Source organism: Zootoca vivipara, chromosome 5 (assembly GCF_963506605.1).
Source record: "Zootoca vivipara chromosome 5, rZooViv1.1, whole genome shotgun sequence".
Lineage (NCBI taxonomy): Eukaryota > Metazoa > Chordata > Lepidosauria > Squamata > Lacertidae > Zootoca > Zootoca vivipara.
In genome coordinates, this window is record NC_083280.1 from 74,050,499 (window position 1) to 74,069,527 (window position 19,029).

Genomic DNA, 19,029 nt, shown 5'->3' on the forward strand with positions numbered 1-19,029 from the left:
TTCCCAGCGCGGTGGGCGGGTGGGCGCAGCGGCGGGCGGGCAGGCGCAGCGCGATCTCTCTGGCGCCCTCCCGCCCCGTTTCCCAGCGCGGTGGGCGGGTGGGCGCAGCGCGGCTCCCACAGGCGCAGCTGCGCGGCGGACCGGCAGATCGGCCGGCCAGCGGGCGGGCGCAGCTCGCGGCGCCTTTCTGGCGGGCCGGCGCCATGGTGCCCTGCGCCACCGGGGGTCTACCTAGAGCCGGGCCTGCCTTGGGCTTCCATAGATCCTGCCTGCGTCCAGTTCTGATCCGAAGGCTATTTTCAGTTTCCCCGCAATATTCGGACAAAGAAGCCCAGATAACGAGGAAAGCTTATTCTTGAGACTTAAGCTATGTAAACATTAGAGGCTTAAAAAGCAGTGAGGTTGTTTCATCCCCGCTGTTTCAGCACATTTTTATCTTGCTGTACAAACCGGTGGGCGGGTGGGGATGTCTTCATCTGAAGCACATTACCTGATGTGTCTCCTCATGCCAGCAACCCCACAATTTCTATTCCACCAGAGGCACCCCTTTCTGCAGGGGGCTGAGGAGGGCCTGCTGAACATTTTGAGGGGGTCCTGGCCCCTTCAAAAAAAAGATCGGGGAGCTGCAGTGCCTCAGCCCCCAGGAGCAGGCACCCTTGTATTCCACGAACCTGTCATCTGCACATGTGCAATGACTTTCTCAAAGTACACACCTCTGTTCAACTGTGCTTTAAGTTTTCAAATTGGAAGCTGGTTTGAGGGGGAAAGTATTTCTCCAATAAGCTACAGGATACCTATGCATCATGGCTGAAGTGGCTTCAAACACAAGTGGCGGGAGAACATTGGAGCACAAACCACCAGAAGGCTCCTCCATTTTAAAACAACACACTTGACAACGCATCTCTTGATAATGGCTTTCAGGTAGTTTCCAAAATTGCAAAACAAGTTGTGAACAAGTAGTGCAAAAACACGTAAGACATTTTGACTAGAGAATTAAGAATCTGCTTTAAGGGGCAAACAATGGCATTCTTCTGTCACTAGATACTTTAATTTTAATATTTTTAGTTGGAGGGGAAGGGTAGGGGAGAGAAACATGCTTTCAGACTTTTCAATAGTTCTTTTGTTAAAGCATCCATTACTCACATAATTGAAAAGATGTTTGTTCAGTGGCATGCTTGAGAGTACAGTTATTTAATCTTAATGATAAAGCCCTGAGGACAGAAATATAAGTAGAAACCCTCTTGTTATTTATCAAAGAAGGAAAAAATGCCAAGGCAAATAATTGATTCTCAAACTCTCGCTTGGTGGAAAACTCACAATGAAATTCACAAATTGCAACGGTTTTCTTAGAGACAGTTAGAGGCCCTGCTGCCAAAAGTCAGTTCAAGTACTACTACAGGCCTGAGGTGATCAATAATTATTTCAGTTAATAAGATTTTAAGTTACATTTGGGTCTGTACAAACAGACCACTATGGGAACGGTGGAGGTTTCCTTCATTTGCAGACTGGTAAGTGTCTTCTGACACAAAATGAGCTGCTGTTTGTATAGGTTTTCAATATGGCGGCATTTGAATGAGGATCAACTGTACACTTCACACACACACACACACACACACACACACACACACACACATCCCTGAAGCAGTTTTGAAGCTGTTTTAAAATATTTCTGTTTGTTTAAAAGGGGGACAGATGAATATATAAATGGATAAATATACATGTGGCTCTTTAAAAAATAAAAAAGGCAAACATGTGGAGAGGAGCAAGACTGGCTGACCTAGCATCTGATTTGCGGGTATGCAAGTATATCATGCAGACTGTGAAACAGGGGAGAAGCCCATATTGTAAGGGAACAAAACTGTTGCATGTTCTCCTGTTATATTATACCTTTCTTCACTCTTGTTTAATATATGATCACAGATGGCAGCTTTGTTCTACAAAAATGACTTTATGTCTATGAACTTTACTTCTGTTTTGTTATTCCCAATGGCCAAAACAATCATACCTTGGTTTAAGTACGCTTCGGTTTGAGTACTTTCAGTTTAAGTACTCCGCAGACCCGTCTGGAATGGATTAATCCACTTTCCATTACTTTCAATGGGAAAGTTCGCTTCAGGTTAAGTACGCTTCAGGTTAAGTACGCTTCAGGTTAAGTACAGACTTCCAGAACCAATTGTGTACTTAAACCGAGGTACCACTGTACAAATAAATTTAGGCAGCAGTCTTATTCTCATTTACTTAGGCATAAGCCCCATTAAACCCAGTGAGGCTTACTTCTGAGCAAATTTACTTCCTAGAAGAAAGAGAGTGGGGGAGAAAATTGCTCTAGCAAAAGAAAAATCTTTTATTTGGTGCTTTCTTTCTTCCTTTTTGGTTAAACAAAGAACTAGCTGAAGTTTCCAGTATGGAACAAGACCTGGTTGGTTTTTGTCTCAGGATGTTTTCAACAGCCTGAACCCCAAACCTCCTATTAATTACAACCTTTAGTGAAGGTAACTAAAATATTTTTTAGATAGATGGTATAATAGGTTTTTCTATTGCCCCTCTGGACAGGATGTTAGCGCTTACAGATGTTCCTGAAATGTACACACTTCTACAAAGTTCTCTCTAAATACTATAAGCAAAGCAAAGAAAAGCAAACAACATTTTGGTTGGACTCTCTTGTGTATGAAATTTCCTCACGACATACGTTGTCTTTACAGCTGTTTCAGGAACCCGCTTCCAATGCCTTATTTTGACCTAACTTGGTTTTGTGAGTAAAAATAGATTTCACTTTTCACATTGTCAGGATGGAGATATTAAAATATGAGATGTGTTTTTCCCCCTCATGAAATAATCTTACTCGCACTTCAGCTGGACATTTTTTTTGTTCTGTAAAAGCAAGCATTTGAACTATTCAGATACATTACAAATGACTGATTTAAGACCAAGACAGGATCCATGGTTTTTAAGGAGCATGAAGACCCAGCAGCCGTAAGGCTGCAGAAAGGCCTCTGACTTGTTCTCTAAAGTATCAGGTTACATTTTAAAATATAATAAACCTCTTGCTGTTATGGCTGTGGAATGAGGCCTTTTAAACCAAGAAATCAGTGTAACCAATAAAAAGGACCATCTGTCTGAGAATGCAGGGAGTCTGTAACAATAGCTTTAAGGTGTCAAGTGCCCCATTCATTTCAATAGACTCTAATCCAGATGCCTATGATATTTTAAATGTCAACATTGTTAACTGACATCGCTGCTTATTAGAGCATGTAAGAAAGGAAAATAACCACCCCAATGTGAATGACTCTTCCAACTTGTCCCAAAGTGGAAGAAATTTCACAAAGCACCAGAGGAGATGAGAAGAAGAGAATTTTGATAACTTGGAAAGAGATAATATTCAATGGTACCCGTTTTTCTCTCTTTCTCCCCTCCCCTTATAGATGGATGGATGGGCTGCATGAGATGAAAAAATACTTTATTGTCCTGTAAAAGGGGGGGGGGGGGCTTAGCAGAGCTTGTGTTTCCCAAGTTGGGGGGATTTCAGTATAGTGAAGAAACAGGAAAGAAAGGTTGTTTAAAATTAGACAAATAAGATAATGTATTAACCATCAACTAAGGACACCCACCCACACCCAGAAGTCATCTTAAAACTTTACTGAGGAAAAATTGAATGCAGAAAATCAAGAAATTCTCTGGTGAAATTATAGGGGAAACCAAGGCTAACCAGACGCCTTTATGTGTTCGGGTTAGAAAATACTGTACATCAGACCGACGGAGCCAAGACTTCATGGCCTTCGCTAACATTGACTTTTTTATAGATATAAAAAAGAGCTGAAATTGTATTTTTTTAAAAAAGTGTGGTCTATAAATACCACACGTTTCAAAAAATACTCCTCAGAATTTGGGTCTGCAAATTATTATTGCTATTGTTATTAGAATTTGTATACCGCTCTATACTCACATGTTCTCTGAATATTGTAATGCTTAAAATATCTGATATTTGTACTGTATTTTATGTCCTATGGTATTTGATTTCAGTATAATACATTTGAGTCTGAGATTCTATTTCAATCTTTCAAATTTGACAGATGGTGTTGGGCAGCTTTTGCTAGTTGGCATGCAATGGTATTTAGTATTTGATAACTGGCATGCAATGGTATTTAATATTGGTGTTTCACAGTTGTTATGCAATGGTGTTTGACACTATTTGATAGTTGGCATGCAATGGCATTTAGCATCTGACAGTATTTGACAGCTTCTGCTGATCAGATTTCATTTCTGAGGCCTGCCAACGCAAATCAAGAGATGCCAAAGTCAAAACCACTTGAGTTTTGAGGGGAAACCATTCAAAATACAAACTGAAATTACAAGGGCAAACGCATGCTTTCAGAATTAGAACGGCAGAATTGGCAAATGTGATTTTTTACAAATATTTGCTTCAGTTCTACATTTTTATTTACATCTCAATTACATCATCCATACACACACCTAAACATTTTTCAGTGAAAGCAAGCTTCTTGCAAGGTATTCCAGATGGTGGAAGCAAAGACTCCACTGACCTCCAACCCCTGCAATCTACAAGCACTGTATACCTAAGCTACCGTAGTCTTCCTTCCTTCCTACTGACATGGTCACCACAGAGTCTTATATGTTCTTTCTCAGAGGCAAGTCCCTCTGAGTTCTCAATGGGGCTTATTCTTAAATTAATCAATTGCCACCACAACTTACTTACTGAATCAGTGACACACACTTTTGCATTGATTCAGCCAGTTTAGTTATTTAGTTATTGACCATTTTGGTTATAGAATTAAAATAAAATTGAAAGCCCAAGTAAAACAACAGATTAGACATTCATTCTTGACCGAAACTATTAAATATTTAGCATGACACTCTAAATGTTGCTAAAGTATTGGACAGAAAGAAGGGCAACCGCAAATGGCGCGGCATCAGCTCGAGAGCTTGGTTAAATACAGGAAGACAACCTGATGCTCAATTCAATATAATTCAAAATCGGTCGTCAGTTGTATTACCTAGGAGGTAGAAGTTTAGCCCTCAGGTTAAAGTTGTAACATCGATGTGAGGGACAGGGGATATCGCGAAGTCCCTCCCCTCCTAAGTTCAAGCCAATCCCCGAGCACAGGGGGAAGCAGAGAGAGTTCCGATTCCAGTGGGGAAGCAGGAAGTCGTGTCCGAGGCTCAGGCAAGGTAGAGGAGCCAGGGTCCCAGGTGGGACAGGAAGGGGCGAATAAGGGCGGGAGACCCATCCCCCCAACTCCGGAATTACGCAGAAAGAGGAGGGGAAAGAGGATGGGTCTGCCAAAGCTTTTGTGTTGGAGAAAGACGCGCCAAAAGCCATTAGGAGGTTCTGAAACCGACTGACAACATCACTCCGTGTAAATAGCAATGACTTGAGCACTGTAAATACGCAGCACCAATAAAAGAATAAAATGCAGAGCTGCGTAGCGTCGTTACTCTGAAGTAGTCCACTCCGGCCACTGTGACAGCAACCTCCTAATCCTTTTTGGGCTACTTTGGAGTTGCCGGGATGAGCGTGTCAGAGGCGGAGAAATGGCGGCAGATCGCGGAGCAAGCCCAGCAAGAACTGCAGCAGCTGTCGCTGCAGGCGCAGGGGGAATTGAAGGCAGCTAAAGAGGAGACTAAGAAGGTCCAGGACGACCGGCTACAACTTGCGGAACAGGTGAGAGCGCTTCAGGAAAAAGAGCAGCAATTAAGGGCGGTGGCGGTAGACCTCCAAAACAAGCTGGATGCAGAGAAAAACAAGGCGGGAGGGGCACCCCAAGTCCAAGTGCTGCCAGGAAGGAGAGCCGGGACCCTAGTAAGCAAGTTCAATGGAGACCCGAGGGAATTTCAGGGCTTTGAGACTGAGATTGTGTATGCTCTTGAGCTGCACCACGATGAGTTCCCTGATGATGAGCACAGGGTAGCGTTTATTGTGGAGCACCTTACCGGGGCAGCCAGGGAGTGGCTAAGACCGTTAATTGCAACAAGGAATCCTTGCATGAAGAATGTCAAACTATTTCTAGAAGGTTTGAAAACGATGTATTCGTCCGATAGTCATATGGATCAGACTAAGGAGGAACTTCATAATTTACGCCAAGGAAATATGACAGTTCGCGCGTATTGGGCGAAATTCACCATGCTGGTGCACAGATTGGGGTGGGAACTTGAGTCCCCCCCAATGCAAGCGGCGTTCTACTTGGGGTTGCATGAGGAGGTGAAGGATGAGCTCTCGAGAGGTCCAAAGCCCAGTAATATGGATCAGCTGAGCAAAGCGGCTCTGGCGGTGGGGGTGAGACAGGAATCCCGGTGGAGCGACAAGCAAGCAACGCGCGCAAAGCGGGCTTGGTTCCCACGGTCGCAGGAGAAGCCACTCCCCCAACAACCCTTTCAAGCCACGCCTGGGGCCAGTCAGGACCAGGAACCCATGCGGATTGATAGCGCGCGCGCGGGGGCTTTTCAAACCCCAGCGGCGCCAAGACGCAAGGAGGGAAGGGGTGGGAATTGCTTTCTCTGCAACTCCCCCCAGCATCTCGTCAGAGACTGCCCACATCGCAGGGAGTGGCAAGGAAAGGCGGGAACAGTTGTGCCCTCCCCCACTGACGCAGCACCACAGCAGGGAAACGGGAAAGCCTGGCTGCAGGAGACAAGGGGCGGCAGCCAGGCACAGTCAGCAGACAACAGCCCCAGCCCACCCACCCGCACAGAGAGGAGCAGAGCCAGCCCACCCCTCCCAGAGCAGGAGTGGTTCTAGAAGTGACGCTCACGCTTCCAAATGGCTATCCCCTGACAGTCCTCGCCCTAATTGACAGTGGGGCGTCAGCGAACTTCTTCTCGAGAAACTTTGCAGAAGAGCACCAGATCCAGCTTCTGCAGCTGGATTTTCCTCTGCACGTGGCAACCATTGACGGCAGAGAGCTGCTGGGAGGGGCCATCACGCATCAAACCCCCCCCATGAGAATGACGGTTGGAAGGCACTCAGAGACACTGGCATTCAACGTCACCACCATCTCAGACCCCCCCATCGTTTTGGGCATGAGCTGGCTGGCGCGCCATGACCCCTCCATAAGTTGGCACCAGAGATGCATCACTTTTGGATCGGACTTTTGCCTGGAACATTGCATGCAGCACCAACCAGGGGAGGGGCCTCCGATAGCCACGGTGGCCACCATGCACGTCAAAGGGGGTGAAGCGATACCCAAGCCGTACTGGGACCTGCAGGAGGTCTTCAGCGAAGCGGAGTCCGACCACCTACCCCCACACAGGCCTTTTGACTGCCAGATCAACCTGGTGCCAGGGGCAACTATACCCCCAGCCAAGCTGTACGCCATGTCAGACCAGGAACTGGAAGATCTGCGCGCTTTCATCGACAAGAACCTCAAGCGGGGGTTCATCAGAGAAAGCAAGGCAGCAGGGGGCAGCCCGGTCTTCTGGGTGGACAAGAAAGACACGCAACAGCGCCGTCTTGTGGTGGATTTTAGACGCCTGAATTCAGTGACAGAGCCAGTGGCTTTCCCCATGCCCAGAGTGGATGATCTCCTGACAGCGGCACGCAGGGGCAAGATTTTCACCAAGCTAGACCTGAGGGGGGCGTACAACTTGATCAGGATCCGGGAAGGCGATGAATGGAAAACCACGATGTTCACGCCTCTGGGCTCTTTTGAATATCTGGTGATGCCCTTCGGGTTGCAAGGGGGCTCAGCATGCTTCCAGGCCTTCATGCACCACGTCCTGGGGTCCCTCCTCTTCAGGAAATGCTTGGTCTTCCTGGATGACATCCTTATTTACTCCAACGACCCAGTGCAGCACGTGAAAGATGTCAGGGAGGTGTTGCAGCGCCTGAAGGAGAACCACCTGTATGTGAAGCTGGAGAAGTGCAAGTTTCACACCAAGGAGGTGGACTTCCTGGGCTACAAGCTGTCAGACAAGGGGCTGGCGATGGACAAGGACAAGGTGCAGGCCATCCTGGACTGGCACAGCCCCAGGACTCGCAAAGATGCCCAACGCCTACTAGGCTTCGCCAACTTCTACAGGAAGTTCATCAAGAACTTCTCTCGCGTTACGGCTCCCATCACTGACTGCCTGAGAGGCAAGCAGAAGTTCAGGTGGACACCAGAGGCGCAAGCAGCGTTCGAAAGCCTCAAGAGGGTGTTCGCCTCAGACCAGAACCTGTTCCACGTGGTTCAGGACGCGCCCCTACGCGTGGAGACAGATGCTTCTGATAAAGCTGTGGGCGCCATTTTGTTGCAACTGGACGCCAACCGAGAGTGGAGACCCTGTGCCTTCTTCTCCAGGAAATTGACTCAGCCAGAGCGAAACTACACAGTGTTTGATCGGGAACTTCTGGCGATCCACGCTGCGTTCCAGCACTGGAGACACTTCCTGGTGGGCGCCAAGCACCCCATCCAGGTGTGCACAGACCACAAGAACCTGGAGTTCTGGAGAACTGCCAGGGTGCTCAACCAGCGGCAGATACGGTGGGCAGAGTTCTTCTCGAACTTCAACTTCTCCATACACTACATCCCGGGAGAGCAGAATGTCAGGGCGGATGCCCTCTCCCGCAAGCCAGAATACATGGAGGAGGAGGCGCCACCGGCACCCAGGCACATTTTCCCCCCGTCAGCATGGTCCTGCGGAGCAGCAGTGGTGAGCGAGGCAGAACTCACAGCACTGACGGCAGCGGATGAATTTGCCAACCGCATCTGCAGAGAACTGAGAAGGGGGGGGGAGCAGGCAAAAGACTTTGCAGAACGCAGGGGGCTGCTTTTCTACAAGGGTGCACTGTACCTGCCCACCACCCAGCTTAGACGTACGGTCCTCAAGCAGATGCACGACAACCCAACGGCGGGTCATTTTGGGAGGGACAAAACCACTCACCTAGTCATGAGACACTTCTGGTGGCCAGGGGTGCGGGAAGATGTTCGAGACTATGTACGGGGCTGTGACACCTGCCAGCGGGCAAAGGTGGTCAGAGCAGCGCCACCGGGATTGCTGGAGCCCTTAGCCACGCCACACAGGCCGTGGGAAGTGGTGTCCATGGACTTCATCACAGATCTGCCTTCTTCCAGGGGCAAGACCGCAGTGTTGGTGGTGGTGGACCTCATGTCCAAAATGTGCCACTTTATACCGTGTGCCAGGGCGGTCTCGGCAGAAGAGACAGCCAAACTGTTTGTGGATCACGTATTCAGACTGCATGGATTACCCTTAAGGGTTATTTCGGATCGTGGCCGCCAATTTGTTTCCAGGTTCTGGCGGCGGCTCATGAACCTCCTGCAGGTGGAGGTCAGCTTGTCGACGGCTAGACACCCGCAGACCAATGGACAGGCGGAGAGGGTCAACGCCATTCTGCAGCAGTACCTGAGATGCTACGTCAGCCAGAGGCAAACGGACTGGGTGGATCGCCTGCCACTGGCAGAATTTGCCTACAACAATGCGGTGCACGTCTCCACAGGGGTGTCGCCCTTTAAGGCCAATTACGGGCGTGACCTCAGATCTTTCCCTGAGAGGGAGGGGGAGGAGGAGGAGGAGGGCCCACAGGCTGAGGATTGGGCAGAGGAACTGGAGACGGTGCACCAGCAGCTCAGAGAACACTTGGAGAGAGCCAAGGAAGCGTACAAGAGGGGGGCAGATCGCCACAGGCGACCGGGGGAGGTCATTAGGGTGGGGGACAAAGTTTGGTTGTCCTCGGAGGGCCTTCCCATCAGAGGGCGATGCAAAAAGCTGGCGCCCAGAAGGTTGGGCCCCTTCACGGTCACGCAACAGGTCAACCCGGTGGCATACAGGCTGGCACTGCCAGAGGACATGAGGGTGCACCCAGTGTTTCATAGATCGCTGCTGTCACCGTACAGGGAAAGCAGCAGGCTCCGAGACAGCGAACAAACCCCTGAGGGAGGGGGGGAGAGGGAAGGCAGGGAGCAACTCAATGAGGCCACAGCCATCCTGGATTCAAGGTGGGGGGTGGGGGGCCTGGAGTACCTCATGGCATGGGAGGATGCTCCACCGTCCCAGAATGAATGGGTCCCAGCCACTCAGATACAGGAGGAATTCCTGGTAGAAGAATTTCACGCCCTTTTTCCCCATAGACCCAAGCCCTGGCACATGGAAAGGGAGGGGGAGGGGGAGGAAGCACGGGAGAGCAGTTCACCATGGCGCTGGGAAGCGGAGTTTGAGGAACCAGAGGATGAGGTATGGGTGTCACCGAGATCCACCCAGTCAGAGGAAGGAGCAGATTGGCAGAACATTTTTACCCCCACCAGCTCTGACGCCACAGACTTTTTGGGATTCCCGTCCTCCCAGGCGGAAGGGGGGGGCTTGCAGGACTGGGGGGAGGTGTTCACACCAACGGGCTCGGAAAGCACTGAGTTCTTAGGCTTCCAGTCGTCACCGACACCTGGGGGGGACCTGGGGAGGGGTGAAGGAGAGCTTGGGAGGGGGGTGGATGTGAGGGACAGGGGATATCGCGAAGTCCCTCCCCTCCTAAGTTCAAGCCAATCCCCGAGCACAGGGGGAAGCAGAGAGAGTTCCGATTCCAGTGGGGAAGCAGGAAGTCGTGTCCGAGGCTCAGGCAAGGTAGAGGAGCCAGGGTCCCAGGTGGGACAGGAAGGGGCGAATAAGGGCGGGAGACCCATCCCCCCAACTCCGGAATTACGCAGAAAGAGGAGGGGAAAGAGGATGGGTCTGCCAAAGCTTTTGTGTTGGAGAAAGACGCGCCAAAAGCCATTAGGAGGTTCTGAAACCGACTGACAACATCACTCCGTGTAAATAGCAATGACTTGAGCACTGTAAATACGCAGCACCAATAAAAGAATAAAATGCAGAGCTGCGTAGCGTCGTTACTCTGAAGTAGTCCACTCCAGCCACTGTGACAATCGGTGACAGTGTTAGATCTGTTTGTTGCAGCTTTTTGTTGGCTTACTTATCTGCAATATGTAAAAATTCACATTTTGACATGTAAATAAGTGCCCTGTTGCTTTACCTGGATTTTAAATGTATTTGTTTGGGACAAGGAAAACACACATACACACAACATTCGGATTCCACACTTGACACGGTAGGGTTGAATACATTACATTTAAATGTTTGGAAACACAACTTGGGCCAATCATTGTCTGATAACCTAAACTACCTCCATTGGGTCATTATGAGGATAACGGGGAGAAGGAGAGAACCACATATGCCACTTTGAGCTCCTTGAAGGAAATTGGGGGGGGGGGAAGAAATATAAATGTAATTCAAAAAATATGTGGAACCATGGAAGCATATGAAGGGAAAGATCTAACAGCCCTCTGGTTCTGTTGCATGCGTGGATTGTTGTGATTTCACACTTCAGCAAGTTCAAATGTGCAACCCATCACTTGTGTGTGATTTACTCCCTGCTCAAATGCTGGCTATTCTACCATGGGTTTTGTACAATAGATGTCACCACATTATGGAGTATATGCGTAGCAGGTTTCAGTTTTGCTGGGAAGTATCCTAACAATTTCGACACTGCTGTCACTAAATATAAAAAATGGTCAGTAACAGACAGAAAGCAGACATTTGGAATTCAAGTAGTCCAAGGTACCCTGATTACTAAGACGTCTTAAAACACAACATTTTTATGACTAAAGTTTGACACTGGGACACAAAGTTTGCAATGTCCTATACAGAATGATGTTGTAGAGCAGGGGTCAGCAAACTTTTTCAGCAGGGGGCCGGTCCACTGTCCCTTTGTGGGGGCCCGTCTGCGGGCCAGATTTAGAATGCGATTGGGCCGGATCTGGGCCCTGGGCCTTAGTTTGCCTACCCATGTTGTAGAACAGGGGTGGCCAACTCAAGAGATACTGCGATCTACTTTCAAATGTAAAATCTGGCAGTGATCGGGTTCAGCTTAAAGTTGTTGAGCTTTTTTTAGGGAGCGAAAAAGCACACTATTGGGGGAAGGAACACAGGCAGCCACTAACCTTCCAATGGCTGACAACATAAAAGAGGGTGGATCTCGACCTCGATCTACCAAAGCCTCACAGGGATCGACCAGTAGATCGCGATCGACGTATTGAACATCCCTGTTGTAGAAGATGTGCCTGTCTCTTTAAGGGTGGGTGGGGAACTGACAGGAAATAAAGATCAGAGCAGGCAGCTTCAAGTGAGAATATAGCTATCATAAGGCCCAAATTGCAAGTTACATTAAACATGTAGTTTGGTGTTACGTGCTTCTTTTTTCAGTGTTAAACAGCAACTTTGTGTATGATCAAGAATGAGATTGCAGGGCATTAAGAGAGCGGTTTAACCTGATGAAATTCCGCTCCCCATAGCTGCTATTTGGCGAAGGAAAGAAGCTATCATTTGCACCAAGAGCAGCTTTTAGGGGTTAGGGAGAAGGATTTTCATTGGGACCACAGTGCAGGGAGAAAGGGTTAAACCACCCCGTTTGCTGCAGCCCTGATCTCTTCCAGCAGTCGCTCTTCAAAGTTGAAAGAAGTGTGCATGGCTAAACTACATTATTGTTCTCAATGGGAGATAACTCCGTGTCTGCTGCCAGGAAAATGGCTCAAATGGGTTTTGAGTTTCACCTTTCATACATTTTAATCCTAGGAAAAGAAAGAGAATCTAATATGTGGATGTGCCTATGTTGCAGAGGGGTGTGTGTGTGTGTGTGTGTGTGTGTGTGTGTTTTCTTTCCTTAAACCATTCTTGGGCTTTGGCATCTGTAGCAGTAATCTCAATACTCTCTGTCAGGTGGAGTTACAACTTTTCAGATATACTTATCTGGAAGGAAATACACAATCAGTGATGGGTGTGAGGAGTGGACCTTCCTGAACAGACAATTCATAACCTTGATGTGTAGTCAGTTTCCTTTTTAATTACATTTTGTTTAGGAAATGTGAGGTCACAAACACATCATGAAGTGTGTGTGTGTGTGTTCCCTAACAAAAACCACAACTTCCTGCTCATTTACAGCATCATGTCTATTTACTCAGGGAAACTAAAACCATCCATTGCGTATTTTGCGCAGGGGGGGAAACAAACAAACCCCCGACTCACTTTCACTGGCACTGAGTGAAAACTGCATCTGATCTGATATCAATATCCTTAGAACACATTGCCAAGAACACTGTTCTATGAGAAAAGTGACCATTTTCAATGATTTCTAAATCCCAGATGACCTAACATAGAAATGTACAAATCAGAAATCTAGGTTTGTGTTGTTGCGGTACTAAAGCCAGCCCATACGGTCTTTACTTTATGTGATAAGCCACTGTAATTCTACAAGAACTGTAGCCTCCTGATAAAAATAATAACAACTTGTACACTTTGTATGTGTTGAGTCACGTACATAGCAACAGCTCCACAATGGGAAAACATTAATGCTTTTTATATTGGTAATCATCTGTAACATGAGCAATTAAGTACAGTACTAATGGACTATTGCCAAGAGCTGGTACTAATATTAAAAACTGACAGAGATGAATAGGTTTGCAAGCCAAACTGGGCTGACAAGGACATTTTTATGAAGTGCTTGGACTGATTTGATTTAAGCCAATCAGAGAGGCAGGCTTAGACCAGCCAGCCCTACAGCGACAATAATGCATTCATGGGCATTATACGATTCCTGCTATGCTTTAAATAAAAACAATCCATTGATTCTCGTCTCAAAGCAAGCCGCGCTTGCATTATTGCACTCATTAATAAAGCAAAAGGATGCTTAGAATGCATATCCAAAATAACACTTAGTGATCCCACTGGCAACAACACTTTGTTTTAAAAATGAAAATGTTTACCGTAGTGGAAGTGAGCCACTTGCAATGAAAAAAATCAAATATGTCAACAATGCACTGAAATCATGCTTGGCCCTTCCTTATTTGGAAGGGGGAGCACACACTGATATTTGAAAGGGGAGCCCACAGACCATCTTCCCTGTCACTGTCATTTTATACTAGTAGCAGCTCTTCAGCATCTCAGACAGAGATCCTTCCTAGCCCTGACACCTGAGATCACAGAATAGTAGAGTTGGAAGGGATCATGAGGACCATCTAGTCCAACCCCCTGCGATGCAGGAATCTTTTGCTGAGATGGGGCTCGAACCCACAACCCTGAGGATAAGGGTCTCATGCTCTACCAACTGAGATATCCTTCTATCCATTTGTTAAAAACAGTGTGGATTACATGTGAGATGTGGGGCGTGCAAAGCATGCTTGAGCCACAGTACTGTTCCCATCTAGTCCAAATTGTTACTAACGGATAAATTAAACCTGCAGAAAACTGTGTCAACTGCTAATACAGTTTTTAGGTGCCAGTCAACTTGGGATGCGGCTTCTGCCAATTTTGCTTGTTTACAACTGCTTTCATCAAAAAAGAACAGTTCTGCAACCTAGAGAGGATGCTCTCCAAATGGATTCCATGGCCTTTCTTTCTAATAATTTATTCAAAACGTTTTGCAAAATGTCATCTAATGTTGCTAGGCAAGGCCTCCAAATTTCCAAATTTCTTTCCAAATTTCCTATTACATTTTAAATTCGGTCTCATCTACAAAGTATGCCTTATGCTGCTTAACTGAAGTGTGAAAACTGCAGCTTACTTTGCTACCACTGAAATGCAAACTTCTGTTGATGGGGGGAGGGGGAGAGCAGAAACCAAAGAGGCATCAAGAAACCGGACAACGTTCACCTGTAAAGGTTCACCTGTAATATTCCTGTCTGAGAAAGCTCTCTACATTTCTATGTACATGGTTCTATGTGCTTTCACAGAAGCAGAAGCACCAACAAGCCCACTTCTTTGTTCCCAGTTCTCACAGAGAACAGAAACACGAGTAACAAGAGTAGAAGCGCCAAAGTTTGGGAGAAAGAATTCTAGGTGTGACCAGACATCCTTTGCCCCACAAAAGCATCTTGGCATGATCAGGGGAAATTCATGCTCCACTCATCATCTATTGGGGGGGGGGGTGAGAGGATATTCGGACCAATCAACCCTTCCTCCGCCTGCTACACCAGCAACTGATTTGCAATGAGGAACAAAGATTGCATTAAAACCACTAAGTGTGTTTCATGGCCACTTTCATTCTTCCAGAAAAAGCAATCAAGGCCACAATCCAGAACAGGGCCAAACATCAGGGTGACATCGACTCCCTGGCTACTATTTGCCTCTGAAGTTGCTCTCTACGTAGCTGCTTTTTCTAGAAAACTAGGTGGCCAATGAAGCATGCTTTTTTTAAAAAAAGTGTGCTTAACATAACATGTCGCTTGATCCTGAAATGGAGACTTCACTCAAATGTCCCTCACGGCAGTCACCTTCCATGTGGGCACTAACACTGCCTCTCCTTTATAGGCGGTTTGTTTGCAATTGAGATATAGACAAAGTTTAATTAATGCACTTAAATTAGTCGAGTCCATTGATTTCAATGGGTCTACTCTTGAGTATGACTTAGCTGGATACCATACTATGTTCTTTTTCTCCCAAGCCATGTTCTTTGCCTCCCTAGCGAGACAAAATCCAACGGAAATCAAGGTGACAAGGAACCAGCTAACTTCCATGGGATTTAATGGGACTTGCCTAAACTTAACTAAGCTAAAACTGTGCTCCCTGGCTATGATCCAAAGAGTCTGTTTACTTTGACTCATATTATTCAGTGGAATCAACTGAGAACAGCCAACTCTTAATGTGGATTGTCCATAATTTGTATGGTTCCATCCAAGCTCCCACGCTAGAAGACATTTACTTACCTACCTGTAAGACTAGTCAGATTTTCACTCTGGAATTTAAAGTGAACAATAGTCCTATACAGAATATGGCTGGCACCTCACTTCTTTCAGCCTGGCTAGCAGTTAACACTTTAGAAAAAGGCATGTATGTTCAACGTATGTCAAAAAAAGCATTGCAATGCTGTAAGATGGTGATAAACAAACACTCTCTTGGCCCCTACAGGAAACTAGTTAGTGATCTGGAGCATGAGATCATATTGCTCATTTCAGAGCTTGAAAGCACACATATTTTATTAATGGCCGTAGTTTCTCAAAATTCTTTTAAGGAAGCATCACAACCGTATCATGTTATCCGATGTACGCTGGATACCCAACCTTTGGAAACTATTATTAACTCAGAAAGGGAACAAAATCAATGTTTATAAAACAGCAACTCTGCTGCACTTTAGAAAGATAAATGGTTGTCAGCTGCAAGAAGAAAGGAGAGAAGAAAACATTAAAGGAATATGGAAGGAATGCCCCCCCCCGTGACTTATAATGGGAACATCCCACTAATCTGAAGACAGCCATACATTGCTTTATTTGCATATATCTGCAGAGTGGTTTTTAAAAGGCAAAAACAAAACAAAACAAAGACCAGCCAAAGCAGTTAAGATACGATCATTTTGTCCATCATCAAACTATCATCTGTTTTGCTCATCAGTTACAGCTTCTATATTATAGAAGCTTTGGTAAAAACAAGGTACGAAGAAGAAAGGAATCAGATCCCCGATTTATTTGCTTTGCAATCGGAGACACACACTGGTTTAAATTACAGCATATTACAGGGCTAAACTGGTGATGGAATATTTACTGTGCCTTTTGTAAGAGGCCTTCTTGCCTCTCCCCCCCCCCTCTCTGCCCCCATTTCTTTACAAAAGGCTTTGAAGGCCCTCCAAATTAATTTTTCTCCTTTATTAAACAAGCATTTCATATTTGTTATCTTACCTTTCATAATGTCTACGAGTACACGTGGCTGCACTTGTGCTCCCAGGGTTACCACCTAATTCATCATAAATATGTTTCCATTGTCGGCGGGCTGTTATCTGTAAAAGTGGCAATGGAAAATTTAATCTTGCATCTTTACAGATACCGTATTTGTGTGTGTGCAGCGTTTGAATTCACAGCAACAAATGTATATGTGAGACATTTAGAACGCCATGTACTACAAGCACTGTTAAATCCCCTGCAGAACAGATTGATTATGTATCTATGGCTCTTTTAAAAGCAAAAGAGAGAGAGAGAGATTTTTCACATTTGCTTCCCATAAACCTTTTTTTTTTGTACAATAGGGTTTTACTGCTGTCTCATTATCAAGCAATTTTGCTATTTTCTGTGTACGATTTCTTGAAAAGAAACTTCAATCAATTGAGGGCCATTAAGCATCAAAATGTATGCAGACAAATCCCTTGGTAAATTATGAAAATGAATCTCAAACTAAGCACAAATAATGATTACATAGTTATTTTAACTGAGTTAGTGAAAATGAATCCATTGCAAACCCATAATCCATCACAGGCTCCCCTAAATCCACATAGACTCACAGCCTGTAACTCTATATGTTACAAGCTGTTTATTTTCATCCGTCTGCGTCAGTAAAATATATAGTTCAAATGGTAATGAAATCTAAACACTATCCAATGTTAATATCTGAGTTATTTGGCTAAATGGAAGAAAATAAACATCTTATAAAGTATTAGCTTGCAAGCTATATTTCTTTTGAGGGGGGCAGGAATGTTGCACAGAAAAATGGGGCCAAAAGAATAATAGATACAAGACCTGGCAAAATAATTGTTCTGAATTCCACTTCATTATTTTCTATAGTCTTAACAGGAAGAAAAACAGGATCCTGAGAGGCAAAGTAATAGTCAACCTTTTTCTGCATGCAATTTAAAAAGTGGGGGCATGTTGTGGGAAATTGCTTAGAAAATATTTTTTAAAAATAAATTCTGAGTGAATTTTGTCGTTTTTGTGGAATGCTGTGGTGCTTAATACAGAGTCCCACAGAATTCTTTACAGTTGCCCACAGTGCTGCTGCTGAAGTTCACTAAGGAGCCAAAGGCAGCAATCAAAAGAAAACAAATATCAAAACTTGCAATCTGGGGGCCTGTAATTTTAATCTTAAAAAGAGCAGATGAGTAGAGCAGTTAAATATTATAGGGTAAATGATGCTTTTCCTGCTCTGCATAAAGATAAAACGCTTCCTTTTCAGAAACCCAGCTTCAAAAGCAAAAGACATGTTATTTGGTAATGTTATAATTTCAGAGAAACATCCTTGAAGCTTATCTTTGTTTTGTTCTCATTAGACATAACCACCGCCTACTTCTAGCTTCCGATTAAATCAAAAATGCCTATTTGTTCATCAGTAGTATGAAATAACCTAAAACCTTGATAAAACTGTGGGGAAATTAAATATTCAGTTACAACTTATCTGCAAAGCTGTTTGGGGGTGTGTTTTTTTCAACTTAAAGGAGCAACTGCATGACTGTAGAAATGGCATCTAGGCACACCCGGATCCAACGATCCTCCTTCCACAGGCTGTGGGGATGTTGTGCGCAAAGAAACAAGTGCTCCTGGCACACAATATCCCACCAGATCTAGAGTGCATGGGGCACAACTGCAATCCAGGACTCCCATATGGGGAGGTGTACATAAGATGGCTGATCTACAGACCCATTTATGCACACACCACAGACAGAAGTGGGCAGAGTGGCGCAACAGGGCAAATTAGTCAAGACGCAGGCATGGAACAAGAACATTGTGTTTTGATTATCCCTGGAGGTTGAAATTGCTCTTGCAGTAGGTACAAGAGTGTTCATTCAAGCCCACTATGGCTCAGAGAAATAAAGTGACAAGGAAGTCAGTATCAACCCGTCTTGGATTCTATGCAAAGTGTGACTAGTTTTGAAGACCAAGGTGAAAAAACGGTTGTTTGGTTGGTCTCACTGCACTTATTCAGTTAAAAGCGAATACTGTAACCCGAATGTAAATGCACACTTTTAACAGAATGGATGCTCCTCTCCCCCATCTGTTAGCGTTACAGTTTAAGGTGTGGAAATGTTTAATAGAACACTTCTCTCTCTTTTTACTAATTCAGATTCAGTTTCTCTTGGCAGTCATGCCTGCTCTGAAATCAATAGGCCAGCACCACTTATTCACCATAGTGATTATGCTAAGTTATGCTGACGTGGTGATGAAAGACCCAGTTCCTGGAAGTCTCGACACCGTGCCTTATTTAAATTTTTAAAAAATAAGGCCTAAAGCCTGATGTCATAATCTTCTTAAAGGATACGAACAAAGCAAACTTTTTTTC

The 19,029-nt window shown here is 45.5% G+C and overlaps 1 protein-coding gene across 2 annotated transcripts in view; it reads right to left on the reverse strand.

Moving 5' to 3' along the window:
• Nucleotides 1–19,029, reverse strand: part of ARID5B (AT-rich interaction domain 5B) — a 183,970-nt gene that overhangs the window by 22,991 nt on the left and 141,950 nt on the right. For both annotated transcript variants that reach the window (XM_035137659.2, XM_035137660.2), the window contains one exon: nt 16,665–16,762. In XM_035137659.2, coding sequence (XP_034993550.2) covers nt 16,665–16,762 — 98 coding nt within the window. The remainder of the gene's footprint in view (nt 1–16,664; nt 16,763–19,029) is intronic.